General features: G+C 39.1%; 1 protein-coding gene across 1 annotated transcript in view; it reads right to left on the reverse strand.

The window, feature by feature from the left end:
• CCDC175 (coiled-coil domain containing 175) overlaps positions 1-24,632 on the reverse strand; it is a 74,972-nt gene that overhangs the window by 12,295 nt on the left and 38,045 nt on the right. Inside the window, exons 14-15 of the mRNA XM_042989810.1 lie at positions 19,487-19,625; positions 14,823-14,902 (exon numbers count right to left, since the gene is read on the reverse strand). Of these exons, the coding sequence (XP_042845744.1) occupies positions 14,823-14,902; positions 19,487-19,625 (219 nt within the window). The remainder of the gene's footprint in view (positions 1-14,822; positions 14,903-19,486; positions 19,626-24,632) is intronic.

Below are 24,632 nucleotides of genomic sequence, written 5' to 3' on the forward strand. Positions count from 1 at the left end.
CAAACATAAAACCCACAATTATCTCAGAGTTAAATAATCAGGACACCAGTGTATTAGATTGCCCTGAACCACATTCAGAGATGGGGGTCTAATTAATTTCTGAATTATCAGCAGAGGCTATGTGGGAAAACTTGATGTTTAAAACTCCACAGTTGATTCACTTCTGGGAAGATGGTGCAGAAAGAGGATCCTGAGCTTATCTCAACCCATGGACACACTGAGCCACATCTGTGTAACTATCTGTGAACGTGGCCTGAAAACTGGCAGAACAGACTTTCACAGAGAGGGGCCACACGGAAAAGGGTAGGGGTGGTAGAGACTGGTTAGGAACCCAAACCATGGCAAAAATGACCACAAACAGGAGAGACACCACAACAAGCCAGAGGAACAGACCCCATACCAGGCACCCCAGGCATGAGGGACTCACAGTGGGAAGACAAGTCTCCATAATATTTCACTTTGAAAAACAGTGGGGTTTAACTTCTTGAGTCTTTACGATCATCATGGTTTACTTCCAGTACTTTAAAAAACAGTAGGCTTAGCTTTGGGAGAGCTGGAGGACAATAGGAAACTGAGTCCCCACCCTTAAAGAGTCAGCATAACAAATGACACAACATAGAAACAACTGTTTCGAAAGTAAATCTATGCAGATGTATTTACTAATCTCAGAATGTATGCAGAATGCCCCCAGTCAGAGAAAAAGGGATCTTTAGGAGACCATTATAGAACAAAACTGCTAGCGGACGCCATTTCTCTTCCTCCCCCCACCACCCCATGCTAGTTGGCCAGACACTTGCAGGAAACAGCAGGAATGTTCTCCACCTGTCTTGCTGGCAACTAGTGCCCTGCCCCTACATTCCTCTGCAGATCAGCCCACTCAATCTGCCGTACTCCAAAGGCATCCCTCCAAAATGGCTCCAACCATGACGCCAACCATGACACCCTGCAAAACAATCCCAGCAGAGACCGGCACCACTCCAAAGTGACTCCTTCCCTGGGGAGAGAGGAAGATATCCACGCATACCAGTGTACCCACAGTCCCAGTAGCTGAACCTTATGGCAGCAGCACAATGAGAGTATGCCACTGATCAGTGAGACTGCAGCCCCAGCAGACAGACTGGGGGCAGGCATCTGGATCGGAGTGCAGGCCACACGCACCATAAAGCCTCTCAGAGGATGATGGGGAGCACCCTACAGTTCTATGCAACTACAGCTTCAGCAGACGGACTGAGAGCAGGCATCTGGTCTGAATGCTGACACCACCTAACTGGAAGCCATCAACAGCCCCAGACTGTCTCTTTAACGGCACAGAGACCAAACCCTTCCTGGTGCACCGACAGCAGGCAAAAAGGGCCATTACAACTGACCTGACTGAAGGCAAACATGGCTCAGCCACAATGGAGATGCCACTGAAATGCCTGGTTCTGCTGAACAGGGAGCACTGCATCACAGGACACCATAGGACCTCTTCTTCATAAGGCCACTACTTGTAGCTGAGTTTTCTAATACATAATAAGAAACAGAGTTAGACAGAATGAGACGACAGAGGACTATGTCCCAAATGAAAGAACAGGATAAAACCACAGCAAAAGAGCCAAATGAAACAGAAATAAGTAACATGCATGATAAACAACTCCAAAATGGTCATAAAGATATTTTACTGGACTTGAGAAAAGAGTGGAAGAGCTCAGAGAGACCTTCAATAGAAATACAAAATATAAACAGAACCGGTCAGAGTGAAGAACTCAATAACTGAAATAAAAAATATACTAGAGGGAATCAATAGCAGACTAGAGGAGGCAGAAGAACAAATCAGTGATATGGATGGATGCATGTTATGGAAAACAGCCAAGCTGAACAGTAAACAGAAAAACAATATAATAAAAAATGAGAACAGGCTAAGGGAACTCAGTGATATCATCAAGTATAATAATACTCACATTATAGGGATCCCAGAAGAAGAGAGAGAGAAGGGAGCAGAAAATTTATTTGAAGACATAATAGGTGAAAACTTCCCTAATCTGGGGAAGGCAACAGACATCCAGATCCAGGAGGTATAGAGAACCTTCAACAAAATTAAACCCAAAGAGATCCACACATAGTAATTAAAATGGCAGAAAGTAGTGATATATATAGATTTTTAAAAGCAGTAAAAAAATTTTCTTTTAATTAATGAAGTAAAATAAAACAGTTAAATACGAGGGAAACTCCATAAACCTATCAGGTGTTTTTTCAGCAGAAACTTTGCGGAACCGAAGGGAGTGGCATGATATATTCAAAGTGCTGAAAGAGGGGCATCTGGCTGGCTCAGTCAGTAGAGCATGTGACTCTTGATCTCTGGGTCATGAGTTCAAACCTCATGTTGGGCTTAGAGCCTACTTAAAAAAATAAAAGTGAAATCAAAGTGCTGAAAGGAAAAAAATGCAACCAAGAACAGTCTTCTCAGCAAGTATGTTATTCATAATTGAAGGAGAGATAAAGAGTTTCCCAGACAAACAAAGTTAAAGGAGTTCATGAGCACTAAAGAGGCCTTACAAGAAATGTTAAAGGGAACTCTTTGAGTGGAAAAAAAAAACCCCAGCATATCAGGAGTATGAAAACTATGAAAGGAAAAAATTTCACAGGGAAATGCAAACATATAATAAAAGTACATTAATCACTTATAAAACCAGTAAGGAGGTAAAACACAAAAGCAGTAAAATCAATTATATTTATAAAAATCAGTCAAGGGATACACAAAATTTTAAAAATATAAAGTATGACATCATATACATAAACATGGGGGTTAGTAGAAATTCAGTGCTTTTAGAGTGGGTTCAAATTTAAGTGACCATCAACTTAATATGGAATACTATACACATAAGAAATTATACATAAACCCAATGGTAACCACAAATCAAAAACCTGTAACAGATACACAAAAAATAAAAGAGAAATGAATCAAAGCATAACACTAAAGCTTTCAAACTCTAAGGGAAGTGAACAAGAGAAGAAGAAAGGAACAACCATGAAACAGGTAACAAAAATGGCAATAAGTACATACCTATCGATAATTACTTTGTGTGTAAATGGACTATATGCTCCAATTTAAAAACATAGAGTGAATGAATGGATAAAAAACAAAGACCCATCCATATGCTGCCTATAACAGATTCACTTCAGACCTAAAGACACATACAGATTGAAAGTAAAGGGATAGAAAAACATTTACCATGCAGATGGAATAGAAGCAAAAAGAAAGCTGAAGTAGCAATATTTATATTGAGCAAAATAGACTTTAAGACAAAGACTAAACCAAGAAACAAAAAAGGACACTACATAATGATAAAGGGAGTAATCCAATAAGAGGTTATAACATTTGTATCAAACAGGAGGATATAGCAATTGTAAATATCCGTGTACCCAACATGGGAATACCTACATAAGGCAACTATTAACAAACAGAGGAAGAAACTGTTTCTTTCTATTATTGTTGCATAATAATAGCAGGGGACTTTAATACTCCACTTGCATCAATGGATACACCATCCAGACAGAAAATCAACAAGGAAACAGCTTTGAATGACACATTAGGCCAGACAGACCTGACAGGTACATTGAAAACATTTCATACAAAAACAGTGGATTACACATGGAAACTTCCCCAGAATAGATTATATCTTAGGCCATAAAACAAGTGTCAATAAATCAAAAAAGCCTGAAATCAAATCACACATCTTTTCTTACCACAGCAATATGATACTAGAAATCAATCACAAGAAAAAAGTCTGGAAAGAACATAAATACATGGACTTAAATAACAAACTACTGAACAATGAATGGGTCAACCAAGGTATCAAAGAAGAAATAAAAAAATACATGAGACAAATGAAAACACAGTGATCTAAAATCCTTGGGATGCAGGAAAAGCTCTTCTCAAAGGAAAGATTACAGTAATAGAGGACTACCTCAAGAAGCAAGAAAAATGTCAAATAAACAACTTTACCTTACACCTAAAGGAGCTAGAAAAAGAACAAAGCCCAAAGCTAGTAGAAGGAAGGAAATAATAAAGATTAGAGCAGAAATCAATGAAATAGAAACTAAAAAAACAATAGAACAGATCAATGAAATCACGACCTGGGCCTTTGAAAAGATCAATGGAATTGATAAACTGCTAGCTAGACTCATCCAAAAAAAAAAAAAAAGGAGGACCCCCCCAAAAAACCTAGAAATGAATGAGTAGAAATAACAACGGACACCACAGAAATACAAGGGATTATAAGAGAACATTGTGAAAAATTACACGCCAAAAAATTGGACAACCTACAAAAAAATGGATATATTCATAGAAACATATAACCTCCCAAAACTAAATCAGAAAAAATAGAAAACCTGAACAGATCAATTACTATCAATGAAATGAAATCAATAATCAAAACACTCCCAATAAACTAAGTCCAGGACCAGATGGCATCAAGGCTGAATTCGACCAAATTTTTTTTTAGTTTATTTATTTATTTATTTATTTTATAGAGAGAAAGAGAAACTGTGAGCAGGGGAGGGGAAGAGAGAGAGGGATAGAAAGAGAGAATCCCAAGCAGGCTCCATACTGTCAGGGCAGAGCCTGACAGAAGGCTTGAACCCATGAACTGTGAGATAATGACCTGAGCCGAAATTAAGAGTTAGATGCCTAACCGACTAAGCCACCCAGGTGTCCCTCTACCAAACATTTAAAGAAGAGTTAATACCCATTCTTCTCAAACTATTCCAAAAAATAGAAAAAGAAGGGAAGTTTCCAAATTCATTCATTTTGATAGCAAAACCGAATAAAGACATTATAAGAAAAGGAATCTACAGACTAATATCTCTGATGAACACAGATATAAAAATCCTCAACAAATTATTAGCAAACTGGATCCAACAGTACTTTTATTCCAGGGATGCAAGCATGGTTCAATATTCATAAATCAATCAATGTGATACATCACATCAACAAAAGAACAGAGAAAAACCATAGGATCATCTCAATGAATGCAGAAAAAGCACTTGACAAAACACAACATCCATTTGTGATAAAACCTCTCAACAAAGTAGGTCAAGAAGGAACATACCTCAATATAGTAAGTGCCATATGTGAAAATCCCACAGCTAACATCTTACTAAGTGGTGAAAAACTGAGAAATTTTCCTCTAAGATCAGGAACAAGACAAGGATGTTCACTTTCGCCACTTTTATTCAACATAGTGCTAGAAGCCCTAGCCACAGCAATCAGACAAGAAAAAAGAAATAAAAGGTATCCAAATCTGTAAGGAAGAAGTAAAAATCTCATGATTTACAGATGACATAATACTATATACAGAAAACCCTAAAGACTACTGGAATTGATAAATGAACTCAGTAAAGTCACAGGATACAAAATTTTTTTACATAAATCTGTTGTATTTCTAAACATTAATAATGAAGTAGCAGAAAGTAAAATTAAAAAAACAATCCCATTTACAGTTACATCAAAAACAATAAGATCCATAGGAATAAACTTAACCAAGGGGGTGAAAGACCTGTACTCTGAGAGCTATAAAAACACCGATGGAAGAAATGGAGGATGACACAAACTAATGAAACAATATGCCATGGTCATGGGTTGGGAGAACAAATATTGTTAAAATGCCCATACTATCCCCAAAAAATCATAAATTTAATACAGTCTCTATCAAAACAAAAACACTTTCCATAGAACTGGAATAAATAATTCTAAAACTTGAATAGAACCACAAAAGACTCCAAATTGACGAAGTAATCATGAGAAAGCAAACGAAGCTGGAAGTATCACAATTCCAGATTTTAAGAGACACTACAAGCCTGCAGTAATCAAAAGAGTATGGTACTGGCACAAAAAGAGACACAGATCAATGGAAAAATAGAGAACCCAGAAATAAACCCATGCTTATATGGCCAATTAATCTATGACAAAGAAGGCATGAGTATACAATGGGGAAAAGACAGTCTCCTCAATAAATGGTACTGAGAAAACTGAACACCTTACATGCAAAAGAATGAAACTGGATCACTTTCTTACCCTAAACACAGAAATAAACACAAAATGTATTAAAGACCTAAATGTCAGACTGAAAACCATAAAATTACTAAACAAAAACATAGGCAGTCATTTCTTTGACATCAGCCATAGAAACATTTTCCTAGATAGTTCTCCTCAAGCCAGGGAAACAAAAACAACAATAAACTATTGGGACTACATCAAAATAAAACATCTTTACACAGTGAAGGAAATCATCAAAACAAAAGGCAACCTACTGAATGGAAGAAGATATTTGTAAATGATATATCTGATAAGGGGTTAATATCCAAAATATATATAAAGAACTTTTTTTTTAAATGTTTAGTTTTGAAAGGCAGAGAGACAGAACACTAGTGGAGGAGGGGCAGAGAGAGCGGGAGAGATAATCTATCTGCAGCAGTCTCCAGGCTCTGAACTGTCAGCACAGAGTCCGACATGGGGCTTGAACTCATGAACTGCAAGATCATGACCTGAGCTAAAGTTGGACGCTTAACTGACTGAGCCACACAGGTGCCCCTATATAAAGAACTTACAAAGCCCAACACCAAACAAGCAAACTAACAATCTGGTTAAAAAATGCACAGAGGACCTGAATAGACATTCTTCCAAAGAAGACACACAGATGGCCAACACACACACGAAAAGATGCTCAACATCTCTAATTATCAGGGAAATGCAAATCAAAACTACAATGAGAAATGGTGGAATAGGAGAATCCTAAGCACACTTCATCCCACAGATACACCTAGATAACACCCACATCGGTGCAAATACCTCACTGAACAACCCCAAAACTGTCAGAACAGACTCCACAGCTAAATGTAGAGAAGAGGCCACAATGAAGAAGAGAGGAAGGGCAGAGACATGATCAGGAGCCAAACTGATCCGTGGGAGGAAGGGACACCACAAGCATACAGAGGGGAGAGGAAAAGACTCCTCACCAGGCACCCCAGGCAAAGGGGACCAGCATTAGGAAGACATATTCCCATAACATATGGCTTTGAAAACCAGTAGGGTCTAACTTTGTGAGTTCTTACAGTTAGTGCCTTTACGAATCAGTGGGTTGGGCTCTGGGATGGCTAGAGAACAATAGAAAACTGAGTTCCTGCCCTTAAAGACAAAGCCCAACAAACAGCCCAGCTGACATACAGCATGGAAGCAGCAGTTTGAAAAATGCCTGGGGCATACAGGAAGGATATTTATTTATTAATCTCAGAACTGTGCTGTAAGGACAGGGATGGTTGAGAGATTTCTCCAAGAAAAATAGAGCTGGCAAGCACCGTTTCCCTTCCCACTCCCTCCCACCCCAGACTAGATACACAAACACCCTCAGGAACCAGCACAGCGCAAATGCTTTCCACCTAGTTTGCTCTTCCTCAAACCTCTCCCCTCCACCTTGGTGAGGCAATTTTCTAAAGTGGCTCCAGGTCCCCTCCCACAGCGGACTGGCAGTGACCTTGCTGGCACCACATGCCCCGCCCCTGCATTTTCTGCAGAGCAGCCCTTGGCAATTGTCAAGGCCACGAGTTCTCTCCTGCAGCAGACCAGTGCACAACTTTCTAACAATGTGCACCCACCCCCACATGCTCTTATGGACTTGTCCTTGGCAGGAGTCCGTCCAAAGTGGTGCCACAAGCTGACAGTGTGCAAGCAGCCCCAATGGGGCCAGCACCACTCCAAAGTGACTCCTGTTCCTGGAAGTGGGGAAGATAACTGCATACATTAGTCTGAAACCCCAGCAGTGGGCTGGGGGCAGACATATGGTTTACCTTCAGGTCTCATCCACCAATGAAAGCTTCTCAGAGGACAATACAGGGAGAGCACCTTGGCGTTCAGTGCTACCACACCTCTGGAAAATGCCTGGTCTGGCTCAGCTCAAGTCCACAGCAGCCCTAAACTGGCCCATGAACAACACAGGGACCAAGTCCTGCCAACAACAAGCAGAGATAGCCACTGAAGACACCTGGACTAAAGGCAAATGCAGCTCCAACACAGAAGTAGGGTACATGCAACACATGTAGCAGATACCCGTAAAGTGCCAGGTTCTTGTGAACAAGGGACACTGCACTACAGGGCACTACAGGACTCTTCTTCATAAGGCCACTGCTTTCAAGATCAGGATATGCAGCTGACTTTCTTAATACAGAGGAACAGATACCCAGAGTTCAGCAAAGTGAGGAGACACAGGAATATGTCCCAAATGAAAGAACAGGACAATATCACAGCAAGAGACCGAAATCAAATGGAAATAAGTAATATGACTAATAGAGAATTTAAATCAATGGTCATAAAGATACTCACTGGACTGGAGAAGAGTGGAGGGCCCCAGTGAGACCCTCAACAAAGAGAAAACATAAAAGAAAATCAGAGATGAACAACACAATAACTAAAATAAAAAATATGCTAGTGAGAATACTTGGTAGACTAGAGGAAGCAGAAGAATGGATCAGTGACCTGGAAGATAGAGTAATGAAAGCAATCAAGCTGAACAGGAGAGAGAGAGAGAAAAGACTAACAAAAATGAAAATAGATTAAGGAAATTCAATGACACCATCAAGCATTAAAACATTTGTGATATAGGAATCCCAGGAGAAGAGAGAGAAAAGAGGGCAGAAAAATTTATTTGAAGATATGAGAGTTGAAAACATCACTAATCTGGGGAAGGAAATATACATCCAGATCCAGGATGCACAGAGAGCCACCCCCCCCTCCCCAAAATCAATCCATAGATATCCACATCAGGATACATAGTAGGGGTACCTACTATGGGTTAAGTATCCAACTTTGGCTCAGGTCATAATCTCTCAGTTTGTGAGTTCAAGTCCTGCATCCGGCTCTGTGCTGACAGTGAGGAGCCTGCTTGGGATTCAATCTCTCTCTCTCTCTCTGCCTCTACCCCACTTGTGTGCTCTCTCTCTTTCTCTCTCTTTCAAAAATAAGTAAATAAACTTGAAAAAAAAAGTTAAAAGAAGACACCCAATAATTAAAGTGGTAGAAAGCAGTGATAGAGAATATTTAAAGCAGCAAGAAAAAGGAAACAGCTGCATACAAGGAAAACCCCATAAGGCCATCAGCTGATTTTTCAGCAGAAACATTGCATACCAGAAGGGAGGGGCTGATATACTCAAAGTGCTAAAAGGAAAAAGCCTGCATCCAAGAATAATCTACTCAGGAATGCTATCATTCAGAAAGGAGTTTGGATAGTTTCCCAGACAATCTAAAGTTAAAGGAGTTTATGACCACTAAACCAGCCTTATAAGAAATGTTGAGGGGAATTCTTTGAGTGGAAAGGAAAAACCATAAGCAGGAGTAAGAAAAATAGGAAGCACAAAAGTAGTAAAATTAAGCATATCTATATAAATCATTTAAGGGATTCACAAAATAAAAGAATATAAAGTATAATACCATATACCTAAAACATTGGGGCAGGGGGAAGGAGTAAAACTTGACTGCTTTTAGAATAGGTTCAAACTTAAGTGACCATCAACTTAATATAGACTTCTATATGTATAAGATGTTATACATAAACCTAATGGTAACCACAAATCAAGAACTGGTAATAGATATGCAAAAAATAAACAGAAAAAATCCAAGTATATCACTTAAAAAAGCCAGCATACTGTGAGAATAAAGAGAAAAGAAAACAAGAACAGAGAAGAATTACAAAACAACCATACAAGTAACAAAATAGCAATAAGTACATACCTATCAATAATTACTTTGAATGTAAATGGACTAAACACTCTAATCAAAAGACATAGGGTGATGGAATGGATAAAAAAGCAAGACCCATCTGTATGCTGCCTACAAGAGACTCATTTCGGACCTAAAGATACATGCAGATTAAAAGTGATGGAAAAGCATTTGTCATACAAATGGAAGTGAAAAGAAAGCCAGGGTAGTAATACTTATACTGGACAAAATAGACTTTAAAGCAAAGACTCTAACAAGAGGCAAAGAAAGACATCATGTAATCATAAAGGGAACAATCAACAATGGGGATATTTGTAAATATTTTTGCACCCAACATGGAAGACACAAATACATAGCCGTTAATAACAAATATAAGAAAGTAATCAATAGTAATAGAATAATAGGAGACTTAAATACCCCACTTGCATCAATGGATACATCATCCAAACAGAAAATCAATATGGAAACAGTGGCTTTGAATGACACATTGGACCAGATGGATTTAACAGATATATTCAGAATATTCCATTCTAACACAATGGAATACAAATCCTTTTCAAGTGCACATGGGACATTTATCAGAATAGATCACATGTTAAGCCACAAAACAAGTCTCAACAAATTCAAAAAGACTGAAGTTATTACCATGCATCCTTTCTGACCACAATGCTATGAAACTAGAAATCAACCACAAGAAACATTTGGAAGGAATACAAATACATGGAGCTTAAGTAACATGCTACTAAACAGTGACTGGATCAACCAAGAAATCAAAGAGGAAATTAAAAAAAAAAAGTGGAGAGAAATGAAAAATGAAAAATGGAAACATAACAGTCCAAAATTTTTGATATGCAGCAAAAGCTGTTCTAAGAGGGAAGTTTATAGCAATACAAGCTTTATTCAAGAAGATAGAAAAATCTCAAATAAAAAACCTAATCTTACACATAAAGGAGCTAGAAAAAGAAGAACAAAGCCAAAAATGAGTAGAAGGAAGGAAATAATAAAGATTAGAGCAGAAATAAATGAAATAGAAACTAAAAAAAAAAACAAAAAACCAATAGAACAGATGAATAAAATCAGGAGCTGGTTCTTTGAAAAGATCAACAAAATTGATAAACCTTTGGCCAGACTCATCAAAAATAAAAAAATAAAATAAAAACAGAGAGAGAGAAAGGACTCAAACAAAATCAGAAATGAAAGAGGAGAAATAACCACAGAAATACAAAGGATTGTAGGAGAATATCATGAAAACCCATATGCCAACAAATTAGACAACCTAGAAGAAATGGAAGCAGATAACCTCCCAAACTATATAACTTCCCAAAACTAAATCAAACATTCAAAAAAAAAGTTAATACCTGTTCTTCTCAATCTATTCCAAAAAAAAAAAAATAGAAAAAGAAGGAAAGCTTCCCAATTCATTCTATGAGGCCAAGTACCACCCTAATAACAAAACTGGATAAAGGCAGTATAAAAAAAGGAAGCTACAGACCATTATCTCTGATGAACACAGATGCAAAAATCTTCAACAAAACATCAGCAAACTGGATCCAACAGTACATTAAAAAATTATTCACCAGGATCAAGTGGGATTTATTCCTGGGATGCAAGTGTGTTTCAATATTTGCAAATCAATTAACATGATACATCACATCAACAAAGAAATGGAGAAAAATCATATGATCATATAATCATTTCAATAGATACAGAAAAAACATTTGACCAAGTGCAATATCCATTCATGATCAAAATCCTCAACAAAGATGTGAAGAGAACATACTTCAAACATAATAAAGGCCTTATATGAAAACCCCACAGCTAACATCAGACTCAATGGTAAAAAACTGATAGCTTTCTCCCTAAGATAAGGAACAACACAAGGACATCCACTCTCACAACGTTTTTTTTAACATAGTACTGGAAGTCTGAACCACAGCAATCAGACAAGAAAAAGATATAAAAGGCACCCAACTTGGTAAGGAAAAAGTAAAAATGTCACTATTTGCAGATGACATGACACTCTACATAAAAGCCCTGAAGAATTCACCAAAAAACTACTAGAATGGATACATGGATTCAGTATGTTTGCAGGATGCAAAATCAGTATACAACCCATTGCATTTCTATACACCAATAATGAAGTAGCAGAGAGAGAAATTAAGAAGATAATCCCATTTACAATTGTACCAAAAATAATAAAATACCTAGGAATAAACTTAACCATGGAGGTAAAAGACCAGGACTATAAAACACCAATGAAAGAAATTGAAGATGACAGAAACAAATGGAAAGATATTCCATGCTCATGGATTGGGAGAACAAATATTGTTAAAATGTCCATACTACCCAAAGCAATCTACAGATTTAATACAATTCCTATCAAAATACCAACAGCATCTTTCACAGAGCTAGAATTAGATCATCCTAAAATTTGTATGGAACTGCAAAAGATCCTGAATAGCCAAAGCAATCATAAAAAGGACTGGGGGTATCACAATTACAGATTTCAAGATATACTACAAAGATATTCTACTAGATCTTGAAATCACAGATTTCATATACTATAAGATATACTACTGATTACTACTGTTCTGTAGTAATCAAAACACTATGGTACTGGCACAGATAGACATAGAGACCATCAGAACAGAATAGAGAGCCGAGAAATTAGAACACAATTGTATGGTCAATTAATCTTTGACAAGGGAGGCAAGAATATGCAAAAGATGGTCTTCAACAAATGGTGATGGGAAAACTGAACATCTACACGCAAAAGAATGAACTAGATCACTCTTAAACCATAGACAAAAATAAACTCAAAATGCATTCAAGACCCAAATGTAAAACCTGAAACCAGAAAAATCCTAGAAGAGAGTACAGGCAGTAATTTTTCTGACATCAGCTCCTGAGGCAAGGGAAACAAAAGCAAAAATAAACTATTGGGACTACATCAAAATAAAAAGCTTCCACACAGCAAATGAAACAATCAACAAAACTGAACGAGAGCCTAATGAAGAGGAGGAGATATTTGCAAATGACATACCAATGGAGGTTTAGCATCCAAAAATAGAAAGAACTTCTACACTCAACACTAAAAAAAACAAGTAATCCAATTTAAAAATGGGCAAAAGACATGAATAGACATTTCTCCCAAGACATACAGATGGCCAACAGACACATGAAACGATGCTCAACATCATCCATCATCAGGGAAATGCAAACCAAAAACATGAGTGGGATGCCTGGGTGACTCAGTTGGTTGAGCATCTCCTTCTTGATTTTGGCTCAGGTCATGATCTCGCAGTTTGTGGGATCAAGCCCCTCATTAGGCTCTGCACTGACAGCACAGAGCCTGCTTGGGATTCCCTCTCTCCCTCTCTCTCTCTCTCTCTCTCTCTGCCTCTCCCCCACTTGTGCTCACTCCCTCTCAAAATAAACAAACATTAAAAAAAAAAAAAACCCAAACCATGAGATATCACTTCACACCTGTCAGAATGGCTAAAATAAAAAACTCAAGAAACAACAAGTGTTGGCAAGGATGTGGAGGAAAAGGAATACTTGGGCACTGTTGGTAGGAATGCAAACTGGGACAGCCACTGTGGAAGACAGTATGGAGATTCCTCAAAAAATTAAAAACAGAACTACCCTACAATCCAGCAATTGTACTACTGGATATTTGCCCAAAGAATATGAAAATGCTAATTCAAAGTGATGTATCCATATCCATATCCATATCTCTATATCTATCTCTGTATCTCTATATCTATATTTATGCCTACATCTATCTCCTATGTTTATTGAAGCATTATTAACAATAGACAAGATATGGAAGCAACCAAATTGTCCATGGATAGATGAATGGATTTAGAAGATGAGGTACATATGTACAATGGAATGTTACTCAGTCATTAAAACGAATGAGATCTTGCCATTTGTGACAACATGGATGGACCTGGATTGTATAATGCTAAGTGAAATAAGTCAGAGAAAGACAAATACCATATGATTCACTCTTAAATGACATTTAAGAAAACAAAAACAAAAACAGAAAAAAAAAGAGACACCTCCCCCTCCCCCAGACTCTTAAATACGGAGAACAAACTGGTAGTTATCAGAGGGCGGGTGGGTGCAGGGATGGGTGAAGTAAATGAAGGGGATTAAGAGTATACTTATTGGGATGAGAATTGAGTAATATATAGCATTGTTGAATGATTAAATTGTACATCTGAAACTAATATAACACTGTATGTTAATTATATTTGAATAAAAAATAAATAAAACTCCAAAGCTCTGGGAAGCAAGTCCATAGACTTAAGTTAGACAATTAAGACAAATAAGTTGTTGAGACAACTTTATAAATCTGATATTTGAACAACTGTATGCCAAAAATGGGGAAGAGGGAAGTGAAATTTATTGAGGCTTTTTCAGTGAGGATTTAATTTTTTTTGAAGAGAAAGGAATATAACTTAATGGATTTTTCATAATATTCTACTGAATTCTCTGTTTGATTCTTAGTTATTATACTGTTACAAGTCACATAATCTTTAGTCATTGTATAACCATCACTCGCAGCATCTTACCAAGGAAATAGAATTGCATATATACTTACTAGTTCTTTTCCCCTTCATATTTCTCTATACCCACATGTTAAAAGTTACTTCTGATATCAATGCTTCTCAAAAATAGAATGTTTCTAGTTTTAATTAACCAATTCTACATACACATGTTTATCATTAATTACTGATTATAAATTTTATAAAGGTAGTAAACTTCTCTTTACATGCTCTCATTTCATCTACTCCCACCCCATCTCTGCAACCTTTGTGCATTTATCCTAATATTCATAGGAATTTAACAGAATAAGAGATCTAAAAAGAACCTTAGGAAGCATCATCCCATCTCTACCTCATAAATAAGAAAACTGAGGCCCTCCCCCCCAAGGATATGCTCATGATTACATGTTAGTTGCATCTAGAGTCTCCTCTGTATACACACGCACACACACACCGTATTACGGTTTGTATATATCAGTATTCCAATAAAAGCAAGAAGAATGAATACACTGACTCTTTACCGAGTTGCTGAAAAATCTTGAAAAGTCTCTTGCCATTTGAGAAATGTAATCGTTCAGTAAATTCTGCTCCTGCTTTTGTGCTATATAAAAGAAAAAGAAAAAATAACTGCCCACAATGTTTAGTTTAAAAAATTAATCAAAATAAGGTATGTGTCTAGTTTTAAAAGTCAAATACTATGGGGCACCTGGCCGGTTCAGTCGGTTAAGTGTTTGACTTTGATTCAGGTCATGTTCTCACAGTTGGTGGGTTCGAGCCCCTCATCAGGCTCTCTGCCGTCAGCATAGAAACCACTTTGCACCCTCTGTGCTGCTCCCCCTGCCCCGCCCCTTCTCTGCTGGTTCTCTCTCTCAAAATAAATAAATACACTTAAAAAAAAGTTAAATACTATTATAAGGCTTAAAACAAAAAATAGAAGTTAGATGTTTCCAATGCAGTGCAGTATCTGACTCCTCAGAATCAACAACTGTTAAACTCAACTTTTTCTTCTTCTATTTTCTTAAAAAATGCTTATATGACTATTTCTTGATTTGTCACTTTAAGACACTTTCTATCTTCTTCCTAATATAGAAAGTAGCCCACTCTCACCCCTACACCCCCCATGTGCACTTCTAATCTCCCCATAAAGTCATGTTTTTTAAAGTGAATTTTAACTATATTTTAAAAAAAGATTTTGTTTTTAAGTAATCTTTATACCCAACATGCGGCTTGATCAAGAACCTTCGATCAAGAGTCACATGCTCTACCAACTGAGCCAGCCGGGTGTCCCTAATTTTAACTATTTAGATCATTATGACAATGTAAACATTCACAGATGAGACAAATGGTGTAGTATGATTATTCCTCCCCTCCTGTATAATTTTTTGTTTTTCCTGGAGCTAAAAATACCTCATTTTTTATTTCCTTAGTTTTCCATGTACACATTAATTCATATCTAAATCTATAATAGAATTATAAAATCTTTCCAAATATTACTTCCCATGTGGTCAAACATCTTAGGTGATCTACCAGTTTCGTATCTCTTGTCTCCCCCAACCCCCCTTGCCCACCGCCGCCTTCTCTTTTCTGAGCACTTGGGACTTTCCTTTGCATTCCCCTTATGTTGGACCTCCTGTTTCCTGAATTTCATGTCCTTTTCTTTTTAATTTATTCCGAGCAAATTCTGTACTAGCTTCCTGAGACAGAGTAAATGAGATATTTTGATATCTTATATATCTAAACATGTCTCTATTCTATATTTATATTTGACTAATAGTTTGGATGGGTATCTAATGTTAGATATTATTTTCTCTCAGAATTTTGAAGGCAATGTCTTTTTTTAGTATAATAGTATAATAGTACAGTTAAGAAGCCTAAAACCATTCTGATTGCTAATCTTTTGTGTGAGATCTGCTTTTTCTCTTTAGAAGCCTTTGGAATATTCTTTTTTAGCCTGAAATCCCACAATGATGTGACTTACTGTCTTTTCCTTTAGAAATTGCACTGGGGATTTGATGGGCCTTTTCAAATAGGAAACTCATATTTTCCAATTCTGAGAAATATTTTTGTATTATTTCTTGGATAACTTTATCCTTTCCATTTTCTTTTCTGGCCTTATATTAATTAAATATTCAACATCTCAGAATGGTCTTCTAATTTTCTTACTCTTTTATCCTGTTCCTCAACTCCTTATTTTGTTCTATTTTTTTGAGGGATTTCCTTTTCTTATAATCCTATTAAATTTTAAGATTTTCGTTGTCAGGGGTGCCTGGATGGCTCAGTCGGTTAAGCGTCCGACCTCGGCTCAGGTCATGATCTCACTGCTCCCGAGATCGAGCCCCAACAGTCAGACTCTGTGCTGACAGTTCAGAGCCTGAAGCCTGTTTCAGATTCTGTGTCTCCCTCTCTCTCTGCCCCTCCCCTGATTGTGCTCTCTCTCTCTCTCAAAAATAAATAAACATTAAAAAAATTTTTTTTAATAAAATAAAATATTGGTTATATTTTTCATTTCTAGGAGCTCTTTCCTGTTTCTCTGTTCTTTTTCATACATGCAATATATTTTTTCTCTATGAATGTAACTTTAAGACATATTCTCTAAAACATATAGAATGTATATTTTCTTTAATATATAAACTATATATACATTATGCATGATATATAGAGAATAGACATTCTCTAAGATGATGTATCTTTAAAAGCATTCTTATATTCATTGTGTCATCTGTTTCCACCAACTTCTGTTTTTCTGTCTGCTTTAGTTTCTGCCTTTCACATTGGAGTTTTTCCTGAAGTGTCTGGTGATCTTTGACTATCTAATCCTATTTAAGCATGAGGCACTAAAAGGCTCAGTTCCTGGGTGGGTTTCACTGTACAGTGATCAGGAAGGGACCAGCCATTTTGTTGGAGGATCCTCAAATGTTAGATTATGTGGGGCTTTTCTCTGGAACTGTTTAGTTTCCTTAGAGAAGAATCCAACCATCTCCTTTTCAAGAGTGGGGAAGGGATTACAGAACAGTCACACACACAATGGGCTGGCAGCCTTCATCAAGTTCAGCAGTGGAAGGGGGTCTCTGTATAGCATCTGTCTTCTGCCCTCTGTCATATCTGATATCCTGCAGTATAGAACCCCCTGGTCTGACTTCTCTGCCAGCACTGGGAGGCGTAGTCAGTCGCTCAGCTGCACAGAAGATGGCATCTGACCTGGAAGTCTAACCGCTTGTTATCAAGATTTTCAACCAATCTTCAACCCTGTGACTCATTTCAGCTTCCCAGTAGCAGGGTCCTCCAATGCCCAAGACTTGCCAGGTCCTTGCTTTCATGGTGTGCTTTTTATGCAGGCACTTGCTAGCCACATTTCCCTTCCTGTTAATTCTTCTAGCCAATTCTACCTTCTAAAGATTTGTTGATGTTTATTTTCTGCAGATATCTTCTCTGCCAGTCTCTGTACTTGAGAGTCATAATTTTTTTCCCTAAAAAAATATTTTACACACATTTTTATGAAATTTCACTAGGGAGCACAGATAGATGCATGCTTTACCCATAACATTTAACTGAAAGTCGTAAGTCATAACATTGCTCTTTGTGTGTTCTGAGCCACTTCTATCCTCTGTAAGTCTCACTGCTGGCAGGTGAAGCATATTTTCCTACTCTGGAGCGCATTGCTCTTATGTTCCCTTTCTCTGGCCTTTCCCGCTTTTCTCTCCTTTCTTTAGTATTTTCTTTCTTTGCCTCAAGAGAATCAGCACTTGCAATATATGGAAATATATTGCTTATTTTCAAACTCCTCATGTTTCTTACATCCTCCACCTTAGTGCAAGAAGGGATGGGAAGAAGGTTGGGAGAACAGAAAATTGGGGGTGGAGTACATAGGTTTCATGACCCTTCTTAAAGCAGCAAAAGACCAAGAAAATCTACCTGAGTTGACTAAATGAGAATCTGACAAGAATAGGAAAATCAACTGAGGAATGGCAACCAGACCAATTATTCAAGGTAGTTATTCTTATAATCTTATATTCTTAAAAAACCACTTTCCTTGGCAATGACCACTATTCACTTTTACTTTTGAGAGAGGGTGTGCATGTGTGTGCACGCACGCAAGCAGGAGAGAGGGAGAGGGAGACAGAGAATCTCAAGTGGGCTCCATACTCAGCACCAAGCCCCACATGGGGCTTGATCTCATGACCGTGAGATCATGACCTGAGCTAATATCAAGAGTCAGACATTTAACCAACTGAGCCATCCAGGGCCCCCCACCACTATTCACTTTTAAATATTTGTTTTACATTTCAACATATTGGATTTCTATATGACTATATCTTTTTGACACAGACTATTTTGATGTCACTCCCCATATTCATCTTTGCCAGCTGTTTATTCCCATCACAGTGCACATTTTTTGGGGGCTCCCGTTCTAGTCCTTTCTGTAACTTTTGATCCTGGTCTTCTGATTTTCAGGGTACTTTTTCCATCTAGAAAACAGAAATTCTGGAAGCTTTTCTGCTTAACAACCTTGTGGGACTTGTTGGTTAATGATACTCTGCTTCCCAAATGCAAGACAAAACTCACACCTCTAGAGATGATTCTGGATTTATGAAATTTTGGGTGCAGAGTTAGATGACTCCATTCTATTTTTCTGGAGAAAATGAGTATTTTTATATTTAATATACATGATTGTGCCCTGTAACAAAATGTAAAATATACATACTTTATAAAGCCTCCATTTCTAAGACTACTTCTTATATATCTTCGCCTTAGGGGTGAGTTAGGAGGAAAACAAATCTGAGGAGTACCTACTTGGTAAATGGTTAGAGTCATAGCTGGAACAAGATAGAATATTCAAATTCATGTTAAGAAACAGAAAAAAAGAATTCCACTTGGCAGCAGATAAAGGCGCTATTTCTCCTTTTACCAAGGAGAGACAGAAACCACATTATATAGTTGTCACTAATTCTTAATTTTAAAGTCTTTAAAAGAGAAAAGGGAACATTTGACAAGGGCAACATCAGGGCTGCGGTGTAAAGAAGAAATTGGTAGATGGGGCAAAAACTAGAGAAGAAAGAGTTAAAGGTGATAGGAAAAGTTTGCAGAGTTTCATCACTGGCTCACGAATGATGACCCACCTTGAGGTAGGGGATATCAGTGAAATCCTTACCTGTCTTAACGTTAATTACTGAGACTTCATACCTACCTGTAATAAAATGAATGAGCTCTTCCAGTTTTCCAGCTTTGCTCATATATTCTTCTTCTGCCACTTGAAGTTGCGGAAGATGCTCGACTAGTTCATCTTCCTTTACTCTGTTACTTTGCGTTTCCCTAGCGAATCTTAGCTTTAAAGAAAATAAAGCTAATTGTGAGGCATGATTTTAGAGAACGGACACAATTTACACTCCAGAGTATAATGTAAGTTCTTTGAGAGGAAGAGCCCTGTCTTACTTAGCGTCCTCTCATCGTGAGGTGCATAGAAAGGTATCCGGCATATCCTAGATATTCGAAACATATTTGTTGGCTGATTCAGAGAGTCTCTGGAAATCTATGAAGGAGATTACATTCAATGGTCTCTTCAAGGAACCCTTCATTTTTCTAGCTCTACTGCTATGATTCCATTAATGCTACCATGTACGTACCCCAAACACCTACTTGAGAAAAATCTCTCTTGAGCATATTTTACGGAAAAACAAACAAACAAACAAAAAACAGGCAGCAATGGGACACCTGGGTGGCTCAGACGGTTAAGTGTCTGACTCTTCATTTTGGCTCAGGTTGTGATCTCACAGTTTGTGAGTTCAAGCCCCACACTGGGCTTTGCGCTGACAGTGCGGAACTTGCTTGGGATTCTCTTTCTTCCTCTCTCTCTCTCTCTCTCAAAAAAAAAAAAAAAAAAAAAAAAAGCAGCAAAACAAAATATACATAAGTCCTAAGAAAAGTGGATTAAATAAGAAATTGGGAGGGGGTAGAAACAAGTGGATATATTGTTACAATAAATGGGCAAAAAGCACCCAAAACAAAACATGAAGATGCCTGCTTAATTATCCAGGTTTTAGTTAGCTGGACCTCTCTTAGAAAGTCAGGATGGGTTTAAAATGGTGATAAAGCAGTGGCAGCCAGCTGATATTTACTAGCCATTCTCCTGTCCCTCGATATCAGGACTCCTCAGTTCTAGCTCAGCATATGGCTGCCAGCCAGACTGATTTCTCAGCTTTCCTTGCAAGTGGGTGCGACTAATGGCTTTGTGAGCAGAAGCGGTGTGGGCCGCTTCTGGGTCCTCCACCTGCAACAGGAAGCAGTACGTGCCCCCTTGGTCCTTCCCTCCGTCCCCTGGCTGGAAAAGAATGAGAATGGAAACTGCCACTTGGATCCACAGAGGTTAGCCTCATGCTGAGGATGGCAGAGCTGCCCCTCCAACCTTGGGCCCCTTCCCTTTGGCCTGTAAAGGGAGAGAAATAAACCTCTCTCTTCTGTAATGACCACGTCAGGGCGTCTTCTCAACTAGATAGTTAGACTCTTAAGATTCGAATAGGCCACACTTGACCCAACTTATTCTTAACAACTTTTTTGCTTTTTATCTTTAATCCAGGTTGCACACATACATAATCTGAAGGAAAACCCGGGCGCCAGCAAGGCAATGCCAGGCATGTGTCTTCAGTGGGAGGGACCCCACACCACAGCTGACCAGAGGCTACTGTCCTTCGATCCCAGCAAAGTGGTAACTCAGATGTAAGAGGAAGATACCCACATGAGTGGGTGTGATAGGCACCTTGGTTTTGAAGCCTCATGTCCCAATAGGAACCAACTTCTCTTGGGTATACCCTCCAGGTCCCTGAAAGAGACGTGCCTACTTAAAAGAGGCACCAAACCCAGGGAAGCCCAATGCTCTAGTTTCCCCACCAGTTATTCTCCTGGGCGAGATGTGGCACACCAGTCATGGGTCACTGTTTACAAACAATGTTGCCTGACGATACAACTTTAGTTGTCTACCTTTGCCAGGGTCTAGGGGAATGACCCAGAAGGTTAAGCCAAGGTCAATTTCCCAATAAAGAAGAGAGGGTTGGTAACCCTCTACACATATCCTGCCTGTGTTCACCGTATTTTGGCATCTCTGATAAAGCAGCCTGTCTGCACCCTAGTTAATAGAGCGATACACCAGCCTGGTATGTTCCCTCCCAAATTGCAATGAGAATCCTTAGGGATAAATATAGAAAGATCAAAACACATGTAAAAACACCATAATTTAAACACATTACAATGAGGCATCAGGAGTAATTTTCTCCACACTGCATGTTAAGAAATTCAACTGTGTAGGGGTGCCTGGGTGGCTCAGTTGGTTAGGCAACCGTCATGATCTCGCTCAGGTCATGATCTCGCAGTTTGTGAGTTCGAGCCCTGCGTCAGGCTCTGTGCTGACAGCTCAGAGCCTGGAGCCTACTTCAGATTCTGTTCTCCCCCTCTCTCTACCCATCCCCTGCTCATGCTCTGTGTCTCTCTGTCTCTCAATAATAAATAAACATTAAAAAAATAAAAAAAAAAAGAAACTCAACTCTGTATTATCTATACCATGTTCTCTAAGAGAATAGCTTGAGGGTATAAGGAAGTACGTGAATGAATTAATTTGTTCCCATTGCCTACATTGACTTAAGCTGCCAGAATTTCCCTGACAAGGAACCATGCTGTTGTTTCATGCTTTGAGGGAGGGTTTGGGTACCAGATGCCGCGGCATCTCAGACAAGTTGGTGTTTGTCTACCGGCTCAGGCAGGCCCACTGCTTCTTCAGCTCCTTCAGGCTTCCCTGATTCTGGAGCCACATGCACACTTAGCTCAGTGATAATGGGCTCAGGCTTTTGCTGCAACCCCTTGGAATTGGAGCCTTGGAAAAGAGAGAGACTGATGCAGGTCCCACCCCTGTTCATCAGGATGAGTTCCAGCTCATCCTATAACTTCCTGTCCATCTTTCCTTCCCAACTGCCTGTCCTACAGCCTTCAGGCGCCAGCTCCAGATGGAAAGCAGACAGACTCTCTAGACTGTGTAACCAGCCACCACGATTCCAGAAGGTCAAATCCTTTAAGAAACCTCATTTCTGGTGGCTCTGCTTCTCTGACTGAACTCTGCCAGATATAGGGCTGTAGGACCCAGCAGATCCAATTCATGGTCAAGGTGTCAGCACTAGGTCAGAATGATGTAGAAGCCTGTGGCAAGCTCCAGCAGAATTGTAGCCGAGGCCCCCAGGTATTGGAGCCAAGTCTACAAAGGACTTAGTCACAGTACTGCCTGGGAGAAAATGCCTCTGGAGATTTGGAAATTTATATTCTGAACCAGTGACTAACATCCAGGACTGTTTTCCTTAGACAAAATATATGGGTCAGGGGCCCAAGTGGTAGTGGACATCTTACTATTAAATCTTATGATTTTGTTTTCCCTCCCTGTGAGTTTGGGCTCTGTTCATTTAGACATTGTACAACACTGGTGAGAAGAACGATTGTACCAGGGGTATAATAATGGTTCCGTAAACCAAAATCGGAGAATGCTTCTTCTCCATTTTGGGCTCTTCATGCTACTGAACCAATTGCAGAAATGGGATTCTAATTTGCTCCAGGTTATTGATGAGGACTATCAAGGGGAAGAAGGGTTGTTGCTTTATAGGAAGGGCACACAGGCTGCTCTCTGTGCCTTTCTGTGAATTAGACAGGTGGACACAGCCCTGCAGGGGGCGCACAGCCTGGCAAGTGGGGTGGACACTGGAAGACCGTCAACTTACCTTGCCTAATTGCACTGTGTAAGCTCAAGTGCAATATTACATAGCATCCTTATCCTATTCCTGATTTTAAGGGGATTGCCTCCATTGGTCTACCACCATGTATGAGAGTAAACTCTGTCAGCTCTCTCTCAAGAAATACCTGAAATGCTGACTACCTACTTCCAACCACCCCCTCAGCTACCACTCTGGATCAAGTTACTTGAACCACTCGCAATACTGCTCTAGCTTCCTAATTGGTCCTCCTGCACCCACCATTGCTCTCCTAAATTCTACTCAACATAGCAGCTAGAATGATCCTATTTACATGAAAATCAGACTATTCAGCCCTTCACTCAGAACCCTCTTATCAGGAAACTTACCTTCCCAGCTCAGGCAGAGGAAAGACAAAGTACTCACAATGGCCTATAAGGAGGCAGACCTGGGGAGGCCCCTCTTGAATCATTCCTCATGATTCAGGACTCACTCACTGCCTTGTGGCAAGGAGTATGGTCAGCTGCCAGCCTCCAGCGGCCGGCTCCTTTAGAGACTTCTCAGTTATCTACTGAAGATCATGCTCTTCACGGGGGCCCCCAACCAACTGACTGAGCAAGGAGGTGGTACAAGGGTGTAGCCATTTCTGCCCAAGGCAGGGATCTGCTAATGGACAGTCCTTGCTCAGGAGCTCCCCAGAGATAGTTTGCGGGTTACATAATAGCCTGATGGCTTCCCCTGCCCAGTCCTTTCATAGGTATACTCCCTAATAAACTTTACACTCCTCGTTCTGTCTCAGCATTTCCTTCCAGAAAATGGATCCCTCTCCCTCCTGTCCATTCCAGCCACACTGCCTCCTTGCTGTTCCTCAGATAGGACAGCCCTGCCTCCTCCCTTCCTGTTTGCAGCAACCTTCTGCCCTTCAGGATTCTATCCTTCCTTGTCCAACAATGCTCTTTAACAGGGCACACAGACCACATCACGTATGCTTGCCCTATCCCCAGTCCCTGCTCTATTTTTCTCCATAGCATTTCTCACTTTTGAATATACTCAAGGTTCCACTTGTTTATGTTGTTTATTTTTAATCTCCCTCCACTAGGATGTAAGCACCATAAGGGCAGAGGGGTTTTTTGTCTGTTTCTTTTTTGTTTTTCAGCATCTAGAAGAATACTAGGCACCCAGACAGATGGCATCCAGCAGAGAAAGGTTTCCCACCCTGACTCTTCTCCCTTCTGTTTCTTCTCATTTTGTCTGAATTTGGGAATGTTTTCTTTCCCTTGTTTGTTCCCTGAGCTGTGCCAATTTCCATTTCACTTCTTCCTATTTCTGGTCCATCCCCTTCTGACACCTCTTCCCTGAGTTCCTAGATTTCTATATTGCTGATCTTCCTTGGCACCTGTACGAAACTATATATTTTTTAATTTACAGAGGGATGCTTGATCGCAGTTTTCATCTGTTCCAACACCATCTTCCTGAGTGTTCTTCAGTTGTTGGACAGTTCTGTTCCCCCTTTCACTTATTTTTTAATAGATTTTTTAAAAAGTATTATTATTATTATTTCAATGAATACATTTTTTCACTTTATTTTTTTTAGAGAGATAGAGGGAGTGGGGG

This window comes from Panthera tigris, chromosome B3 (genome assembly GCF_018350195.1).
Source record: "Panthera tigris isolate Pti1 chromosome B3, P.tigris_Pti1_mat1.1, whole genome shotgun sequence".
In the NCBI taxonomy this organism is placed as follows: domain Eukaryota; kingdom Metazoa; phylum Chordata; class Mammalia; order Carnivora; family Felidae; genus Panthera; species Panthera tigris.